Source organism: Aphelocoma coerulescens, chromosome 2, assembly GCF_041296385.1.
Source record: "Aphelocoma coerulescens isolate FSJ_1873_10779 chromosome 2, UR_Acoe_1.0, whole genome shotgun sequence".
Classification (NCBI taxonomy): domain Eukaryota; kingdom Metazoa; phylum Chordata; class Aves; order Passeriformes; family Corvidae; genus Aphelocoma; species Aphelocoma coerulescens.
This window is the reverse complement of record NC_091015.1, coordinates 154,843,613-154,861,523: the sequence shown is the minus strand read 5'-3', so window position 1 is coordinate 154,861,523 and position 17,911 is coordinate 154,843,613. Positions and strand designations below refer to the sequence as shown.

The 17,911-nt window shown below is 36.8% G+C and overlaps 1 protein-coding gene across 2 annotated transcripts in view; it reads left to right on the top strand.

The window, feature by feature from the left end:
* Nucleotides 1-15,674, top strand: part of TAF2 (TATA-box binding protein associated factor 2) — a 62,489-nt gene extending 46,815 nt beyond the window's left edge. Inside the window, exons 23-26 of one of the 2 annotated variants that reach the window (XM_069005387.1) lie at nucleotides 692-921; nucleotides 3,548-3,700; nucleotides 4,114-4,219; nucleotides 14,052-15,674. In XM_069005387.1, coding sequence (XP_068861488.1) covers nucleotides 692-921; nucleotides 3,548-3,700; nucleotides 4,114-4,219; nucleotides 14,052-14,317 — 755 coding nt within the window. In that variant the 3' untranslated portion in view covers nucleotides 14,318-15,674. The remainder of the gene's footprint in view (nucleotides 1-691; nucleotides 922-3,547; nucleotides 3,701-4,113; nucleotides 4,220-14,051) is intronic. The other variant, XM_069005388.1, reaches the window with a different exon arrangement.
* The last annotated feature ends 2,237 nt before the right edge of the window (nucleotides 15,675-17,911 follow it).

Below are 17,911 nucleotides of genomic sequence, written 5' to 3'. Positions count from 1 at the left end.
GTTGTGATTGGTGCCAAACGTGCTTAGACCATTTGTGTATGAAGATATAAAAGCAGTACACAGTTTGCAGTGAAAAATAATAAAAAAATAAAGCATTGCTTTGTGCAGTAAGAATACTTTTTTTTAATACAGTATTGTGTATTCAGTGAAGTACAGGACATAGTAATGGTGTTAAAAAGCATGCCTGTGCATTTCTCTATCAATCGAGTTTCCAGAGAGTAAAGATCTTAGTCGTGCCTAAAGCTCTTACTACATTTTGTGGAATACATAGGCAAATGCAACCAAATCCATTGATACAGGAAGCCAGTTTGGTAATAAAATGCTCTATTTACTTGCCCAGTAGGAAAACTTAAGAATGCAACTTGAAAAATAAAGGCATATGGGTGTGGTTATTTTTCTTTTATTTTTCATTATGTTATTACAGCACTTACTTTTCCGGTCTTGTTCTGCTAAACATGTCTAACTTACAACCCAGGAAACTTAAAGCCTTCCTTTTAGTTTAAAAGTTTAAAAAGAAAAAAGTTTAAAAAGAAAGCATATGAATTAGAGCTAATAAGAGCCAGGAATAATGAAGGAAGTGTAGCTCCAGCACAGAAAATGTCATACTCTTCTGGGCCTAGATTACTTAAGCTGTTTTATTTGTGAGAGAGGAGATTTTATCTCTGTATTAACAATCTCTTTTCGATTTTAGGAACTTCACATGACTGGAGATTACGATGTGGTGCTGTGGACCTCTATTTCACACTCTTTGGCCTCAGCAGACCTTCCTGTTTACCATTACCAGAGCTTGGACTTGTTCTTAACCTAAAAGAAAAGAAGGCTGTACTTAATCCAACGATTATCCCTGAATCAGTTGCAAATAATCAGGAACCTGTGAATAGTACTAACAATCATGGACAGTCAATAGGATTTCAGAACACCGTAAGCACAAACCATCTGCATCCATCCTATTCAGCTGGTTCTGAGTTCTTGCATGGGTTGCTGATTGAATTTTGTATTGTGTTCAAGCCTCTCATGCTTTACCTAAGCTACCTTCTTACCTCGTTGCTCTTTATTCTGTCCACCTGAAAAGCTGGCATATACCATGATTTTTTGGACATTTTTTAACTGTTTTGTGTCGCGTATGCAAGCTTTTTACTTGTTTTTTTTCTAGTCTCATCATTTCTGTTCTTTACGAAACTTTATATATTGCTTATGAGATATGAAATGATTCACAGAAATGTTTGATGCTGTGATGAAAACTTTTTTCATGAGACTTTCTTATAGGCAAGTTATCCAATTTTCCAAAACAAAACCTTTTATCAGTAAATTTATTACATCTTAAAATACATAGATACACGTCATCTTAAATAACTTTAAGAGATGTGAAAGTTGGAATTCTAACACATCTGCATTGAACATTTGAATCTGATGTTTTAGTACTGTGCTCTGCAGGATTTGTAACAACTTCTGAAGAATGGCATACATTCAGTTTGGTATCTTTCTGGATTCAGAGGGTTCAGTCCTAACACATATTCCATTCTGTAGTTAGAAAATAAATTTTTATAAACTATTAAGGTCATACTTTCCTCAAGAATAACTGCCACTGCTTCAAGACTAAGTATTTTTGTTGGACAGATTTAATTATGAGGGAAAGAAAAATCAACACACATGGAAATGAGTGATTTTTCTTAACAGTTTCAAAAACTGCATTTGGTGGAAACTGTCGAGGAGTAAATCCTGAAAGAGAACGTAAACATGTGATTAGCATGTTTGAAACTCTCTCCACCCTTTTGAAGGGGATGGTTTACTGTTACTTTATCAGTTCCATAGTTAATGTCTAAATAGTTTTTATTGAAAAGTATACTGAGAGTACTGGTTGACAGCATGCTGCAGGCCCTTTCCAGCAGGGGGAGAAAACGCTGGTAGAGTCAGATATTGTTAGACCTGTCTTGCATATTTACAGAGCATGTAGTAAGTCCAAATTTGCTGCCCCTAATCATTAGAATTAAATACCAGGAAGCATTTTGTTGGCAGGTTTTTAGGCTGCAGTTCAGTGAACACCCAAACTTTTTTTTGAGCCAGACTATCAAAAGATTTCCTCTTAACTCCTCTTTTCCTAAACTTTCCTCTTCCTTGTGCTAGCATAGTCCTTGTTGCTGCATAGTGAGCTGGATCAGGAAGGATCTGGTTGAACAGTACTGTTTTATGAACAGATATTTCAGTTTCCTGAGCCAGTTTGTCACGTAGTTGTAAAAATGCTTGTGGCACCCCAGGACAGAACTGTGTGGGGATGAGGCTGCTTCATTTAGCAGCGTATTGGCTTGCACTGGTGTGGAAATATAGCACTGGTATAAGCTTCAATTTGCAATTCATCCTTTGTATCTTTTCCTATTCCTCATCTGCATTTTCCTACCCCTTACCTTAAGGTAACCGTTTTCACTGTAACTCCCCCAAAATTCAGGATACTGATTTTCCAGTAGCATAAAACAAAGACTGCCTCTTATGTCAGACAATCCAGAAGTGTTTCACAATAGCAGTGCCTTGGACAAAATGGTAGGGATGAAAAAAGGGATATATGTATCTGAGGGAAAAAAAGAATAAACAGATAATAGAATTTATCAGATTAACAAGATTCTTTGAAGTAGACATACTCTGAGAGCATAAACATGTTAAAATCAGTACTGATAGACGAGTGCCACTAAAGCTGCTGAGGATGGTAAAAGTTACCCACTTCATAAAATGGAACTTGATTGTTCAGGGCAAGAGTTTGTGGGGCTAGAGTGCTCTTTGTAGGAGAGAGGAAGAGCAGTTCAGGAGAGCAATATATGCCCTTGAGAATCCATTATATATATGCCTTTTATCTAGTTTTTAGTGAGCTTCTAATTATGTTTCCTTTTGTGGATACTTTATTTTCCCTTCTAAATTTTGTGTATTGGACTTGTTGAAACACCTGTCTCCTGTTTTCATTTCCATATGTATAACTTAGGAGACTCCTATTTTTATATTTCTTTGACCTTGTTCTTTTTATATCTAAGCAGTAATTTACAAGACAGTTTTATTCTTTTTAGTAAATATTGTTGTAAAATGAAGAAAAAGAAGTTATAAGTACTCATTATGATTTGAACTAAGTAAAGTAAGCTTTAGCTTTTAAAACAAACTGAAAGAAGATTTAGCTAAATCCCTTGTGTAGATCAGAGGCTATCGCAGTTTTTCAACTGAGATTCGGCCTGAGGAGAGTCAGCGAGGCACAGATTTATAGAAAGGCTATTCAGAGGCAGCAAATGTTGTTGCACACCAACAGTACCGTGATTGTGAGAAGCGACAGAAAAGATGCCAGTGCTAGATATGCAGAGGGAGCAGGGATAGAAGTAAAGAGAAACTATGTTTGTAGGAGTGGTTGGCACAAATCCATACAGGGTTTTAGAAAATACTTCTTGCCAGAACTACAGAGAAAACTCTGTTCAAATCACTCACTTTACTCAGAAGATTTTTCAGGTATCAGATCTCTTTCTCTGAAACATGGATCTTGCTATCTTCTAATTGTGGTCTTTTAATGCCGCTTCAGGAGGATGATCATCTTATTAAGGAAACAGCATCCAGCATTTCTGGTCATCAGCAGGGGGTGAAGAGGAAGGCTGATATGCCACTCGGGTCTCCATTGGAGCCAGGGCAAATACTAGAGAAGAATGAAGACAGTAAAGTCAAACTCAAAATCAGAGTAAGAAATGGAAATTCAACTTGCACAATGTGTAGAGTGTTCAGAATAACAGCAGTGGTGTCTGCTGGCTTCCCTTGAAGCTGTGTTCAAACAAAAGACATGCTGTGTATATGTGTACAGCAGTTGTTATGCTTACTTTGGCAAAATCATTTCCTATCAGATTCTTTATTGGCTGGCAAGAACTAAAGTTGACAGATAATGCTCTTGTTCGCACAGCTTCACAGTAAATTAGAAAGAAGGAAACACACTGACCCTTTTTAATTTTATTGAATTTTTATTCCTTTGCAGTGGTAGATATCACTTCCTTTCCCTCTCACCCCCAGTTTACCTCAAAAGTGAAATATTTAAAATCCTGTTTAGTGATGTTTTTATGAGTTATTAGCATCTGCTTATTTTTTTTCCTGATATCTTAGTTCTCTAACTCTCAAGAGGAAGAGGAAATTGATATGGACACAGTTCATGACAGCCAAGCCTTCATTTACCATCATTTGAATATGCTGGAGAGACCATCCACACCAGGTATGAGTAATTTTATAGGCAAGATGGTTGTATTTTTTTTAACTATTTCAGTTGCAAGGTGTTTTCTGCTACTGCTTATTTCCATACATACAGTGTTGGTAAGTGTTAAATATTACTGGAATTCCAGGATTATAAAGGGTGCATAAGAACTTTTCTTTAGGTTTCAGTAGGTGTGTAGGTAAGTGTATACATATGTACTTTCACACATAACTAAGTAAGACAAGTATAAATCATGCTTATAAAAGTGAAAAGCTAAGGAATGAATAAAAGAGCACAAACCTGAAGTGGAACCCCATAAGCATTTAGGTAAAACTTGTTTCACCATAGGTGTCATTTAAAAAATAGTAATTTTGAAGGTTAAAAAAATAGCGAGACTCTTAAGTAAAAAAAAAACCCTCAAATATTAATGATTTATAACTTAATATTAGCAGTTAAAAAACATACAAGCCTCAAAGGTATTTAGAAGGGCTTTCCAAAGCTGAAAAGATTCATCTGTGAGTAAAATTGTTTCATTTCAAGCACTTCCTTTCTTTCACTACTTCTCTTAGTATCTATTTTCATACACTTGACAAAATTATTCTCAAAGCATAGTGTTTCTTAGAAACCTTAAGACAGGTTGAACATCATTGATGAACTTCCACCTTCTTTGCTTCTCTGTCGTTAGCAAAGAATAATTGGTTAGTCTCATTTTCTCAAAATATTTTAACTGTTCAAAATTCTGTTCCAGGATATGCCAGTGGAGCTAAGCTGAGGTCATGTGACAATGTACAGAGCATTTTGAGGGATCTTCCATACAGATCCAGAACAAGATTTTAAGGTTGCAGTACTGTATTGTGTTAAAGTGAAGTTTTTGGCTTTAGAAGTAGAATTCAGAGTAATTGCCCTCTTGCTTGTTTTTCTCTTTTTATCCAGTGACTGGCTAATGTAAAAGAGTAGACCTTAGCAGCAGGATCTGGAATGTTGGTTCAATCTTGAGTTGCTCTAGGTGCTGAGCTATGCTGACAGGGGACCTCATCTGCTTTCTCTGTGACCAGGCAATTTAGTGGCTCCATTTTAAGAGAAGAACTGGTGGATTCTGCTGCCCTGAGAATCCTGCTGAGGCTGGTGCCTTGGTGCCAGTGGTGCAGAAGCTGGATGCTCATACTCCATTAGGGCCTTGGACATAACATTTTTTCTTCTTTGGCAGATGCTGTAGCCACTAAGGAAGTTTATTTCTTTCTTTTAATTTCCTTATTTTTATAAAACATAACTGCTGTCACTTCTCAGCTAAGAAATTAAGTTCATATGGGGACATTAAGACACAGGGAGGTCTAGTTTCTGGATTCCAGATGGCCTTCAGTTAACAACATGTGCCTACAGCCAGGACAGCTTTGCTGTTAGTTATCTAGAGTAGCAAAACCAACTTTTTGACTTACTTCAGCAGGGTAAAGGGGCAGGCTGCATGTAGGTTACTCTCATGAACCTAGGAGCCTGTATCTGCAAAGCTTTAGTTTAAACTTCTCAGAGCTGCTTTGAATTTTGTTCTCAATGGTATGGTCAACCATCACATTTTCTGTTATGGCAAACAATGATGCATCCAGGGCATGCAAGTGCAAAGCTGATCTGCTGAGGATTAGTATTTATAACTCTTACATGATATTTTGCAACTATTTTTTTACTAGATTTACACACTCTGTGGAATATAAAGTCATAAACAAAACTCTGCCAAATACCTCACAAATAGGACTTAGGGGACCCTCTGCACGCCAGCTCTGTGGTCAGGGACTATCGCGGATTAAGTTTGTGCTGGAGGTCAGAAAGGGTAAAGTCTGACCAAGAATGGAGCAATGGCCACTTGATTGGTCCTTTTATAGACCTACAGCAGACACAAGCTACTTCAAGTCTTGCTTGTGTCCTGAATGACCTTCTCACCTCTGTTATTGAGACATTCAGCGCACATTTTCTTTCCTAGGTAATAAATGAGACAAATGCCAGGTTTTGCACCAGAATTCACTTTAAATAGTAAGCCTTTGAAAAACATTATTTTGAAGCACTTTGGATTATTTTATTCTTTTTTTTTAGTCTGTGCAGTTAGAAACGGTTCCACTTCACATATTCTTTGCTTCTAAAATTTCACCCGTTTCTTATTCATGGCATTTTTCTTAGAAGTAGAGGTGTATGAATTACAGACTGAGTAAATAAATAAAGATAGTTCAATCTTTAGGAAACAGTACACTGCTGAGAAGAAACAGATGGGGAGAAATAAAAGCATGCATAAATGAAATTGTTCACACATAGGAGTGTTCTGTTTTACAAAGTAATCACAGGGCCTGTGAGGTTTTACAACAGTGATGGAGGATAGGTGCATTTCAGGGAGTGATTGTTGTGAAATAGATTGACAGCAGGTTCTGAAATGGTCTCAGTATCTTGTTAGTAAATCTGCCTCAGTTCTGACTCCTACTTGGAAGGAGTGAGCTCTTAGTCCACCCGCAGTTTTCCTCCCCCAGCTGTGGGCTATGTCCCCACATGTCACATGAAGTGTTAGGTCATCAGCCAAACACAGCATGCGAAAAGCAGCTGCCAGGAGGAAGTTCATGTTGGGTCCTGTCGTATCTGTTGTTTTTTGCTGGATTGTTGGGTTGTTTGTTTTTTGTTTTTTTTTCACATTTCCCAGACCACTGCAAATGATGATTTGGATTTGGTCAAGTTGCTGTAACCCCCCTAACTCCAGGAAAATACGATTTTCCTTTAAAAGTTGGGGGGGGAGGGGGGTGGATTTTTTTTATGGTTCTGCCCATGGATATGAAAAGTTAAGGCTGAGACAATAAAAAAGGTAGTCTAATACAGCTTTTGCTGGATTACAGGTTTCAGTGTTACAATTACAGTATCTGTCCTAGTTCATACAGAAAATGAATGGTTTAAATCCTACTGAAGCATCCTGACTATGATAGTAGAACTGTGGACTCTGGTAGTTGTGAGCGAATCTAATCATTTTATCAAGAAATAATTAAAACGAACAAAACAGTAGTTGTGAACTGTCTGAAGAATGCTGTTGTGATGATTACTCATCTGCCCTTAGGGCTAGGAACTTGGTAGCCTCCTTTGGACCTCCAAGGCTGTGCAAGGCTACATTTCTAATGTGAGAATAGATTTTATTTGCTATTAATCATCAAGAATATTAGGAATGCTCCCTTCACTTAAATCTTAAGATAAAAGAATTTCAAGATCAGATTTTGTGTAAGCAACATATATGAACTCTCAGGCTGTAAGGTGACTTGTCTTGCTTTGTTGACTTCAGTGAAATCAGATAAAGGTACACTTCTTTAATATTTCACTCATATGAAAGTACAGTACATCAGAAGTAACCTTTAAAAGGTTCTGCTGTATCTGTCAGTGGTTATTGATTGGCCTGGTCTTTTCTGCTTTCAAAATAAATGCCTGGCTGTAGGCTGCATGATCTGCCAGTGAAGTTACATGTTGTTATGGCTCATCACTGACAAACACTTGATTGAACTTTTTCCAACTAGTTTTGATGGTTTGAAAGTTGATAAAAAGCAGTATCCAATTCTCTATTTCTGCAAAGGAAAGAAAAAAAGTTCAGTGATGTTCACTTTGTGCACTGGCAGTCTTTTTTCTGGTCACATTCAGAGGCAGTGGGATTTGAGGACTCATCCTGAGCATTCAGATTCAGATCAAACAGATTCCTTGGCCATTCCTTTAATCCTTTTGTAGTTTTCCAGGATAACCAAATTGGAAATTGCTGACTTTGTAGGTTGTTCTGTTTGCTGTGTAGATGTACATGAAACTTTGGAGGTCTAGACCACAGTCATAGTGTTGATTATGGTCTTGTTTATCACAGTTAGTGCACTTTCAGGAAATTATGGTTTATCTGGATTGACTTTTTTCTGGAACAGTTTGGACATACTGCATATGCTGCAGTAAAGTGTAGAAGTAAACTAGTGTAGTTCCTATATTTAAACAGTACATTTACAACAGCAGATCCAAACCTAAGGTGCAAATCACTGCACTTGGAGTTTGGATGCAGGAATAAATAGGAATTCAGTCCAAACTGCATGAGAAGCTCTGCAGTGACCCAAGTTAGCTGTAAATGCTCCGGTACCTCCAAGTCCAGCCATTAGTGGCTCTGTGCCAAAAAGTGCTGTGGAAACATCATCAGTATATAAATGAACACTTCTTGGATATGAGGACACCACTGACAATGATAGCTTTTTGCTTTACTTTCTAAGGAGGTAAAAGTTGTTAGAGCTGTTCTGCTAGAATGTCTCTTAATAACACATAATATTAATACAGTATCTGTTACACTTTATTACCCAAGATATAACTGTTTCCAAATGGGTAGCTCATAGGCTTTGAGGTTTGTAGATAAATTTGCCTCACTGAAATAGTATGTGGTTAATTGTACACTTCACAAGGAATGGTGTTTTCCAGTGCTTTACCCTGAAGTAAAGAAAGCAGATTTAATAGAAATACAAGCCTTGCAGATAGTGACAACAGAAATGAGAATTGCATCAGTGTGTGGCTGCAGTGTGTCAACTCCATGATTTACTAAAAACAACATAATATTGTAGCTGTGACTGTCTCTGAGAAAACAACTAAACACTCTCAAATATAGAGGATGAATAAGGCTAGCAAGTTTTCAAGTGAACTACCTGAAACTGATAGAGGCACAAAGTATTCTGAATTGGCTTCCTGATTTAAATGTTCTTTCTTTCAAAAATAGGGATTTCACTAGAATGTTCTAGAATATTAAAATAAATGAAGTAAAAATAACACCATAGTCAAGCTATTATTTTAAGTATAAGGCAATATAGTTGTTAAATCAAAGTCAAATGAGGAAATTAATAAACTTTTTACCAGTTAAAGGTATATTTTACTTAAAACACAAGCTTGTCTATACAATACTTTAGTTATACCTTTGGTATAGTTATATGGAATTTTCTATCTGCTTTTAAATCCCACTGAAGAATTGAAGTCAAATTAGTCTGTAAATTGGAACTAGTTAAAATGTTTATGTTGGAGCCAAATTAACTGATTTACTTAGCACATCTTCAGAAACCTTTGGGCTGGTTTTATTTCTTTTAACAAGACCTTTGCTTCTCACCCTCAAACTCTTTTGTCCCATGGACCTTAAGAGCACTCTTCTAGAGAGAAAATTGATAATCTTTTTCAGAGATATATAATTTGAAAATTCTGCTTCTTTAGACTAATTACAGGACTTTGCATTCTGGAAACTTGAAATCATTTATGCTTGGTAACTTTTTCTATTTACTTTGTTGGTGGTTCAACAGATGCATAAACAGAGCATTAAATTAAAAAATGGTGTGTCTTGGATGTTTCCAGGGTAACACTAAAAAGAAAAGAAGAAATAAGAACAGGATAATTTTGAAACAGTTTTTATGGTCTTTTCCATTTTTTGAATGTTTTCTCTTTATAGAAAATGGTAGCCAGAGATGCAGTTCAACTGCTAGGCAAAGAGAGTGCATTCTCTTCCTCACTGGTAAGCTTTCTTTGAGTTCTGGGAGAGACACGTTAAGTGCTTGCGTGCTTATGTTGATGTCTCCCTCTTCCCAGAGTTTGTCCATGTCAGGTGCTGGGGCACCAGCCTGTCCTCAGGACCCATGCTTCAGCCTTTGCTATGATTTGTGAACTTGGTTTTTCCCTTTCTGATATTTGAATAAATCAGGGTGCAAATGGGATAATTTCAAACAAGTGTCAATTTGTAAAAATCCTGTATAAGCTAGCTGTTTTACATTGATTGGCCCTGCAAAGAAACAGAGACTGTAAGTTTGTGGCATCCCACTCTCTTCACACAGAAAAAGTCAGAAACATAGGAGGGACCATATGAAAGATCTCATGAAAGCCTGTTGACATGTTAAAGTCTCAAGTTACAGGTTTTCAAACTGTAGAAGTTCAATAACAAAATCAGAGAAAAACACTACCCAACAACAGTTCAATGTTAATGCACCAATGAGTCTTACAAAGGAAAAAAATTCAGTGAGCAGGGTGTTATAATTATCTGACAGCAATTTCTGGTACTTTAAAGCTTATCAGGACCTAAATCCCTTTAATTTTAAAACTAAGCTACCAGATCTGTGCTTTCATATTTTATTCTTCTCACAACATCTACAGCATTTGTATTTGTCCTTGGGGCAAATGGTACACAAAGATTCTGATCTTTCTCCTATGGGATCATAATCCTGTCTAATTTTAAACACCTACCCAGCTAGCTGGAACACCACAAAGCCAATAATTACATTGGAATCTCCACATCCTAAAAAGGAGGAGATCCATGTGGATAGACACATGTATGTGAATTTTCTTCCAAGGAATGTTACTAACCACTTCAGAAGCGAGCTCCTGGGCTTGCCCTCCACTTATTGTGTATTTCTGTGTTTTGAGAAACGTGGGTTTCAGTCCTGCTCTCTGTGCCAGGAAGAAGTGGGTTCCCTGCAGGAAGAGGGAGTGCTCTGTGCCTCTTTGCATCAGTCCTGCTATCCTCATTGATAAAAGGATGATTATACTGCCCTATGAGGCAATTTCTCTTTAGTCTTGCTTTCCTTAACTACACTTGGCATGTTCCTGGCATAGGCTGTAAGTAGATACTAATTAAAAGAAAGGAAAAAAAAAAAGGTTCAACACTGAATTTTATGTGTGGAAATCTGTAACATTTTTGGTAGACCATTTATAGGTGTTCAATCTTTTGGAGCCATCATCCAGGATCAATGTATTTGATTCTTGATTTCAAAGCACTCTTTAACAGTAGGAGGAAATTCTCTGGATAGCTGTTATTTTTGCATTTAAAAACCCAGCAGACTAGAGTCACTATTGACCTCTATGAAGAAATTGTGTGTGTACTCCTGTTGTTGGCTCAGTAGAAGCAGATTTTTGTAATGACACTCTTTTGTTTCTTACTGACATCTTTTCCATATTACCAATGTTGACTGTCTCCCTAAGTGTCAGTAGCCCTTGAGTTGCAACTGGACCCCATTTCTCTCCTTCCTGAAGATCTTCCTGCCTCTCTAGGTGGTGACCACCACCCCTTCAGTCCTGTTGGTTTAAACTACTGTTGTATTTGCTCCCTAACTTATTACAGTCAATGGTATTTAGCTGCTTTAACAAACAGATTTTTTTAATAACACACCTGAAATAAGTAATGAGGTGATAATACAGACTGTTGCCTTAGCAGAGCTGGTAGTTCAGTAAACTGCAGGAAATTAGCACAAGTGGCAGGTCGTGTAACAGAGTCAGGAGAGTCTGCTTGCATCCTCCATCTTCACTTGACACTGCTGCTACATCATCCCTGCAGACTTAAGCCAGTGTTTTTATAACAGTTCTGATTAAAATTTTTAAAGTTAGTGTCTAGACTTACAGGTTTAGTTTCCATATAAAAATAACTCCACAATTTGGAATTAATGGAGCTGAGAAGTTTTAAGAGTTTATGTCACGTTGTGTGGGTTTTTTCTTCTATTTGAAGTTGACTTCAGTTTGCCATGTGTATTTTATGTATCATGTGCCTGCAGCTTGAGAACACATGACAATGTTTTCTGTACTTTAGGTAGTCTTTTGTACATTTCTTTATACAACCAATAAGTGGTCTTCAGCCTTTTTGCCAAGACCTTTATTTCTGTGTTACTGGGAGCCCTGGTTGTGTCACTGCCACAGTTCACCTTTAACTATTGCAGACTATTTTAACAGGGTCAAATACTGCCTGCTTTGGTTTTCTGAGATACAGCCTCCACCCTTTCCTTTTCTAATGGCCTGAGTTGGATATACTCCTTTTTTTCACCATTGTGTCTTCTGTTTAGTGGCTGGTTTTGTATCCTTGCAGCTGCTAAATAAAGTTGTCTAAGCACTGAATGCTTTAGAGGAAGGAGCTCAGGTTATGGGGATAGGTTTAGATACAGGAGGAATTCCTTTAAAAATGAAGTTGGAAATCATTACATTGTGAAGCAATCTTGTACCTTTGTACATCAAATGCAGTGTACTTGCACACTGTCTGCACTGTTGAGAATGGCTCCAGACAACAATGTAAAAAAGTGGTAGTAGGTATGCACTGAATTTGGAATTGGTGTGCATCTCCTCTACCTGCCATAAGATACATAAAAAAGTAAAGTTGTGAATTCTGACAATAAATTTTTGCATTGATAACATGAGCTTACTGCTGCTTAGTTCTGATTAAATAAAAATTAAAGCTTTTAAAATACTTCTATATTAGCAATTTCAAGTTCATAGGAATCTATTGTACTCTAGACTAGCCTCCTTCATAACCTCAGCAGAGTTTTATATTGCACCATACTCCTGTCTTGTGGTTAAAACCAAACATATTTCTATAAAGACATCATTTTACTGTATAAGACTTCAAGCAGTAGAAATTCCACCATGTCCCCATAGTAAGTTACTGATTATCCTCACTATAAAAATGTTTTGTGTTTCTATTCTGACTTACAAACACTTTGTATAGATGTAGATTTGTTTTTTCCAGACTTACTTAAAAACAAACAAAACAGCTGTACCATCTAGAAATTTCCTGTATATATTCATAACTGAATCAGTCCTTAATCTTTTGGGTAAGGCTAGAAAGATTGCATGGAAGTTGTTCTCAATACTTGCTTGTCATAGTACAGGGAGCTGTCTCTTTAGACTTCCAGGAATCATTCCCACAGACAAATAATTCTTGCCGTTTGAGTTACACAACCAACCAGCCAAACAAAAAGATGCACTAGAAAATAAATGTGTTTTCAAATATACAGGAGAAGGTAATTGCAAAGAACATAACACAATTTCTTGTTATTTGTTAATGGGGATATTTTCACCAAAAACTGGATGGGAAAAAAAGCATTTTTAAAGTTTAAATTTTTAAAGCTATGAAGAAAATCCATTTTAAGTAAAACTTAGAGGATTAGTTGCCTTCAAAAATCTGTTGATGCTTTTCTACATTTATCTAGTTGTTAAAGCATTCTTGCAATGTGATTTGATTCAATTTCAGCCTAAAGGAATCTGAGTGTTCTTACCTTCCGAGCATTTGCACTCTTTAACAAAGGTATCCTTAAAATAATGCCCTTTAATCTCTACTGTTGAAGCTATTGCAATCTGTCTGAAATAATGAAATATTAAATGAGCCAAAGAGAGAATGAGAATTGAGATGTCATGGATCGTATTTCCTTCCTCAGGTTTATATACGAGGCTTGCTCAATATATAACTGTTCTAGTGTACTTGTGAAATATGTACTGGTAAAGATGGTATAATTGTCTTTATTGGGATTTGGTTTTGTTTAAGAAAAAAGCTTTGTATAATCTTTCAAGTAGGCTAAATTGGTTGTAAGAGGCAATTTTTAGAAAAATCAGTTTAATTTTCCACTGTCAGAAGGTTTGTATGTTCTTGTGGGGAGCTTTACTTCCTGACTAAAAAGAATGCACATCCCAAAAATGCACTTTTTTATGCCACTCTTGCACTTTTTATCAGAATTTTCACAAGCAATTATATTTGCATTGTTCAGAGTTATAGCAGCATTCCTACTCTATTTGAAAATCAATTTCAGGACACCAGTATGACTTGCAGTTTCCTAGGGCTCTTCAAAGTTCCGGATTGTCTGGAATACTTTTATGCTGTTGAGGAAGGAAAGATCATCTCTAAAAATTGTCAGTAGTGTGGGAACTTTAATGGCATGTTCAGAACCTTCTCTGAAGCTAAATGGTACAAGCATCATAACAGATTCTATGTCTGTATGTTTAAATGATAATGTAGGTTTTATCTAATATTGAAGAATTCCTTATGTTTGGAAACAATGGAAGTTAAACATTTGCTAATCCCACTGTATCCCCATTCTTTTAGGTAAGGAACAATCTTCGGGAGAGATAAACATGCACCCTGTCTCAGCAGCTCCACTCTCTGTGTTTAGTAAAGAATCAAACTCCTCAAAACACAGCGATCACCACCACCATCACCACCATGAGCACAAGAAAAAGAAGAAGAAACACAAGCATAAGCATAAACATAAACATAAACATGATACTAAAGAAAAGGAAAAGGATCCCTTTGTTTTCACTAACAGTCCAGCCAGTGCACGATCAATTCGTTCCCCATCACTTTCAGACTGATACCAGTGGCTTCTCTGGAGTTCAACTTGCAATATTCTTGGAGTGCTTAGAAGGATGTACATAACTATAGCTTCTATCTTTTTTTATGGAACTAAGAATATGCGAATTGCCTTAGCAATTCAGAAGCTCTGCCACCTTTGAAGCCTTCTTTTTGCATATGTGGTTGTTGAAATCTGATTCAAAAAATATGGTTTATGATTCTGACTCATTTTGTATTTCACTGTTCTCCACACCTCCCACTCTTTTTTCCACTTTAAACAAAGAAAACAGCCCTTTATGTAAGGGCCCCATGTCCACTGGCAACCCCCTGCACATCACGCTTACCATGTGTATTGCCAGAATCAATTATGGTTTAATCCTTTGAAGAATGTTAGAGGCAGAGTATGTTTTAAGCAGAAGCCAATTGCCAGGCCTTTGGTGACAGGCTGTTTCCAGAGCAGTATTGTGTAACTAAGTGTAGATGTCCTGAGAAGACAGGGATTTTCTTTAGTCTTCAGATGGCCTGTTTCTTGCTTTAACCATTGCAACGTTGTCAGACTTAAAAGAACAGTATGTAGAACATTTGCATTTTTCAGATACTAAAACTCTTGAAAAATTCCAGGCTGCTTTTAAGCTGGCAGTATTTATTATGGACATGAGCCTTTGAATATGATTAAATTCTGCAATTGTTTTTGGAATTTTAGCAAAATGCGTAATGCATGTTTTGTCCTGTAATCAGGCTTTTAAAAATCCAATAAAGTTTGCGAATTATTTTGACAGAGGCAGAATTTTTTCTTGAAGTTTAACATTGGAATATGCTTTTGAAAGATGTTTGCTAAAATTAAAAAAATCTGAAAAACTTAAAAATTAAAATATTGAAAAATACCTGTTTCTTCCTCCTGAGGGGTGGTTTGTTTGGAAGCAAGATCAGCTCATGAATCCACAGAAGAAATATGTTAGTAGATGAAACTAGGTCTGGGACTTGAAACTATGGATACATTTAAATTTCTTTAGCTGTGTTTTATGCAGTGTACTATTTACACCTAGGAAGTGTTTTATTTAAGAGCTTAATTTTAAAAAAGTTTTAATAATAGAGATAAATAATCTCTGCCACTTTTTATCTGTTTTCTTTATATGTGTGTAGAAGCAGGGTTTTATTTCCATGCACTGGTTAGCTTCTGTTACCCAGAGTTCACAAGGTGTTCTATAAGATGGTTGTATTTGGGTTAATATTTTTTTTTTTTAATTTTCACAAATTTTTATGAGAGACTGATTCTCCTCCTTAGAGCAAAAAGAGAAGTTCAAGAGGGAACCAAGAAAACTTTTTTTAAGCCATATTCTGTTTCATGGAAGTTAATAAATACTTTTATATTCTATACCTGCTGGTGAATCTTGTAGTTCTTGGAATAAAAAGTTATCTGTAGACTAGAATGATGATAGGTTCAGGTATTTGTAATAAGCATATACTTATTTTGTTATTCAAACACCATATCCTTTCGATACTGCATGGATAGTTGTGCTGATTGTTGCACTTGGAACACATGTTAAGGCTGGATTCAGACACAATGGCCCTGGGCAACACCGCAGCCTCTCCTGATCTGTGACTTTGCCTTGTCAGGGGAAGCCCACCTGGGTGTCCTTTTAGCAATAACTGCAAGATCTTGGAGCTTAGGTGAGCTAACGGTGCAAGAGAAACACCTAAACGTGGGATGAAAGAGGTACTGAGCGTGTTTTGGGTACTAACCATATGTGCAGCTCAGCACTGCTTGTGAGACAGCAAGTAATAGCTCAATGGAAATATTTTGAGGTGTTTTTCCCTTGGCTAAGGAGTGATGTAACAGTGCCAGGGGTGTTTGTGGGAGACCTGGGCTAATAAGCACTGAAAGCTGGCATTGTTTGGGAGATTGAAGGCAGATGCATTTATGTTTTAAAAATGAGGTCATGGATAATTTAGGCTGGTGTAGTTTCTACTTTTGGAGATGCGGATTTACACTCTTAGGCTGGGGGGAAAATGTATTGTTCACTGATACAGGCAGAGAACTGAGGCGGAGCTGTAGCACAGAAATTGTGCCCTCAGAGGTATTGCTGTATGACTTTAAGTGAACTGTTAAATAGATAGAAAATATATGGTGAAGATACTGCCAATAGAAAACTGGAAGGTAGGGGAGGGACAGAGAGAATCTAAAAAAGCTTTTTCTAGTGCAGTTTCTGAGGTTTCATCATATTCATGGTTCAGAATATCCATTAGTGTATTTGATGGAATACAAAGTTTGAGGTCTGCAGGTGGTGCAGCATGGATAGGCAATGTTCACAAACTGGTAAGTGTGCTCAGAAGTCAGAATAATTCGGCAGATTGCACAGGTGATTATAAAAAAGCAAACTGAAATTCTGAAGGAATGAATGTGAAATACTGAACTCCAGGGAAAATGGAGTGCATGAAAGCAAGCCATGCTCATCTTGTATGGTGCAGTGAAAAAAAAAAGCATCAGGTTGCACAGAGGTGAGCAGTTTTATACTATTGTAAAAGTAAAAGTCACTTAAGGATTAACAGGATTTTTTAATATAAGATGTGAAAGTAATTATCCTGTCGTGCCAGTGATTTGGGGCAACACATTTTAAGAAATGAGGGCAAATGGAAATGAGATAACATTGCATATAAGAAAATAAATAAAGGGAACCGGGTATTCCTGGTCTAGAATAAAAGAAGTTTGAGGAAGGAACTTGCCCTTCTCATACCTAAAATATTGCTACAACAAAAAGTGTGTATCAGTTGTTCTTGATACTTCCTTTGGGAAGGGAGAAGTTAGCTTTATTCACAAGAAAAAATATTTTTGTTCAATATTAAGATGAAAAGCATTCTAACAGGCACCTAATGATGATGTGAAGACTCATTTCTTGTAGGCTTTTAAGCAGCAGATGGGCAAATGTCTGGAGGGGATGTTTATGGGATGCTTCACCCCGCCACAGTGCAGGGACCTCACTGCTATGGTTGTTTTCATGGTTTCTTTGATCTTCCATTTTTGTCGGTGTAGTTTTTGTGATGCCTCCCTGGATGAGACTGGCACTTGTGGAAGGTTTAGGAAACTGAAGTCTTTGCCTGCCAAAGATCTCACTGATTGTGGTTTAGCTCGAGTTTTTCTTCTGCTGAAAAACTGATGACTGTTTCAAAGTTATAACCTGACATCGATTCAAGTTAAAGTCTGGTATTTGGATGGTGGATTAAGCTCTTTGTCCTTTGCACCTTCCAACCTCATGGGTTGCCTGTAACCTATACAGTTGCTTTTGACCTGGGTTCTGATTTTTGGTTAAAACTCCTGCTTTATAGTGCACTCTTCTTAAAACAAAAGGAAAAATATTTTATTTAATTGGAGTATTATCCAAATACTGCAAGAATGCACATTACACATATAAAATAGAAATTAATGCATTGTTGGAAATATGCAAAGCAGTCAAAGTCTGAAGAATTTATTTTGGTATCTCTGCTTTTAACATGAATTCCTTTATTTTGTTCAATATAAATGTTAGAACACACGTAAGTGTAGGGCAAAGATGTAATGCTAAAGTATCTCTTACGTGTTTCTAATGCAGACTTTTCATTGGGTTTTTTCTTTTATT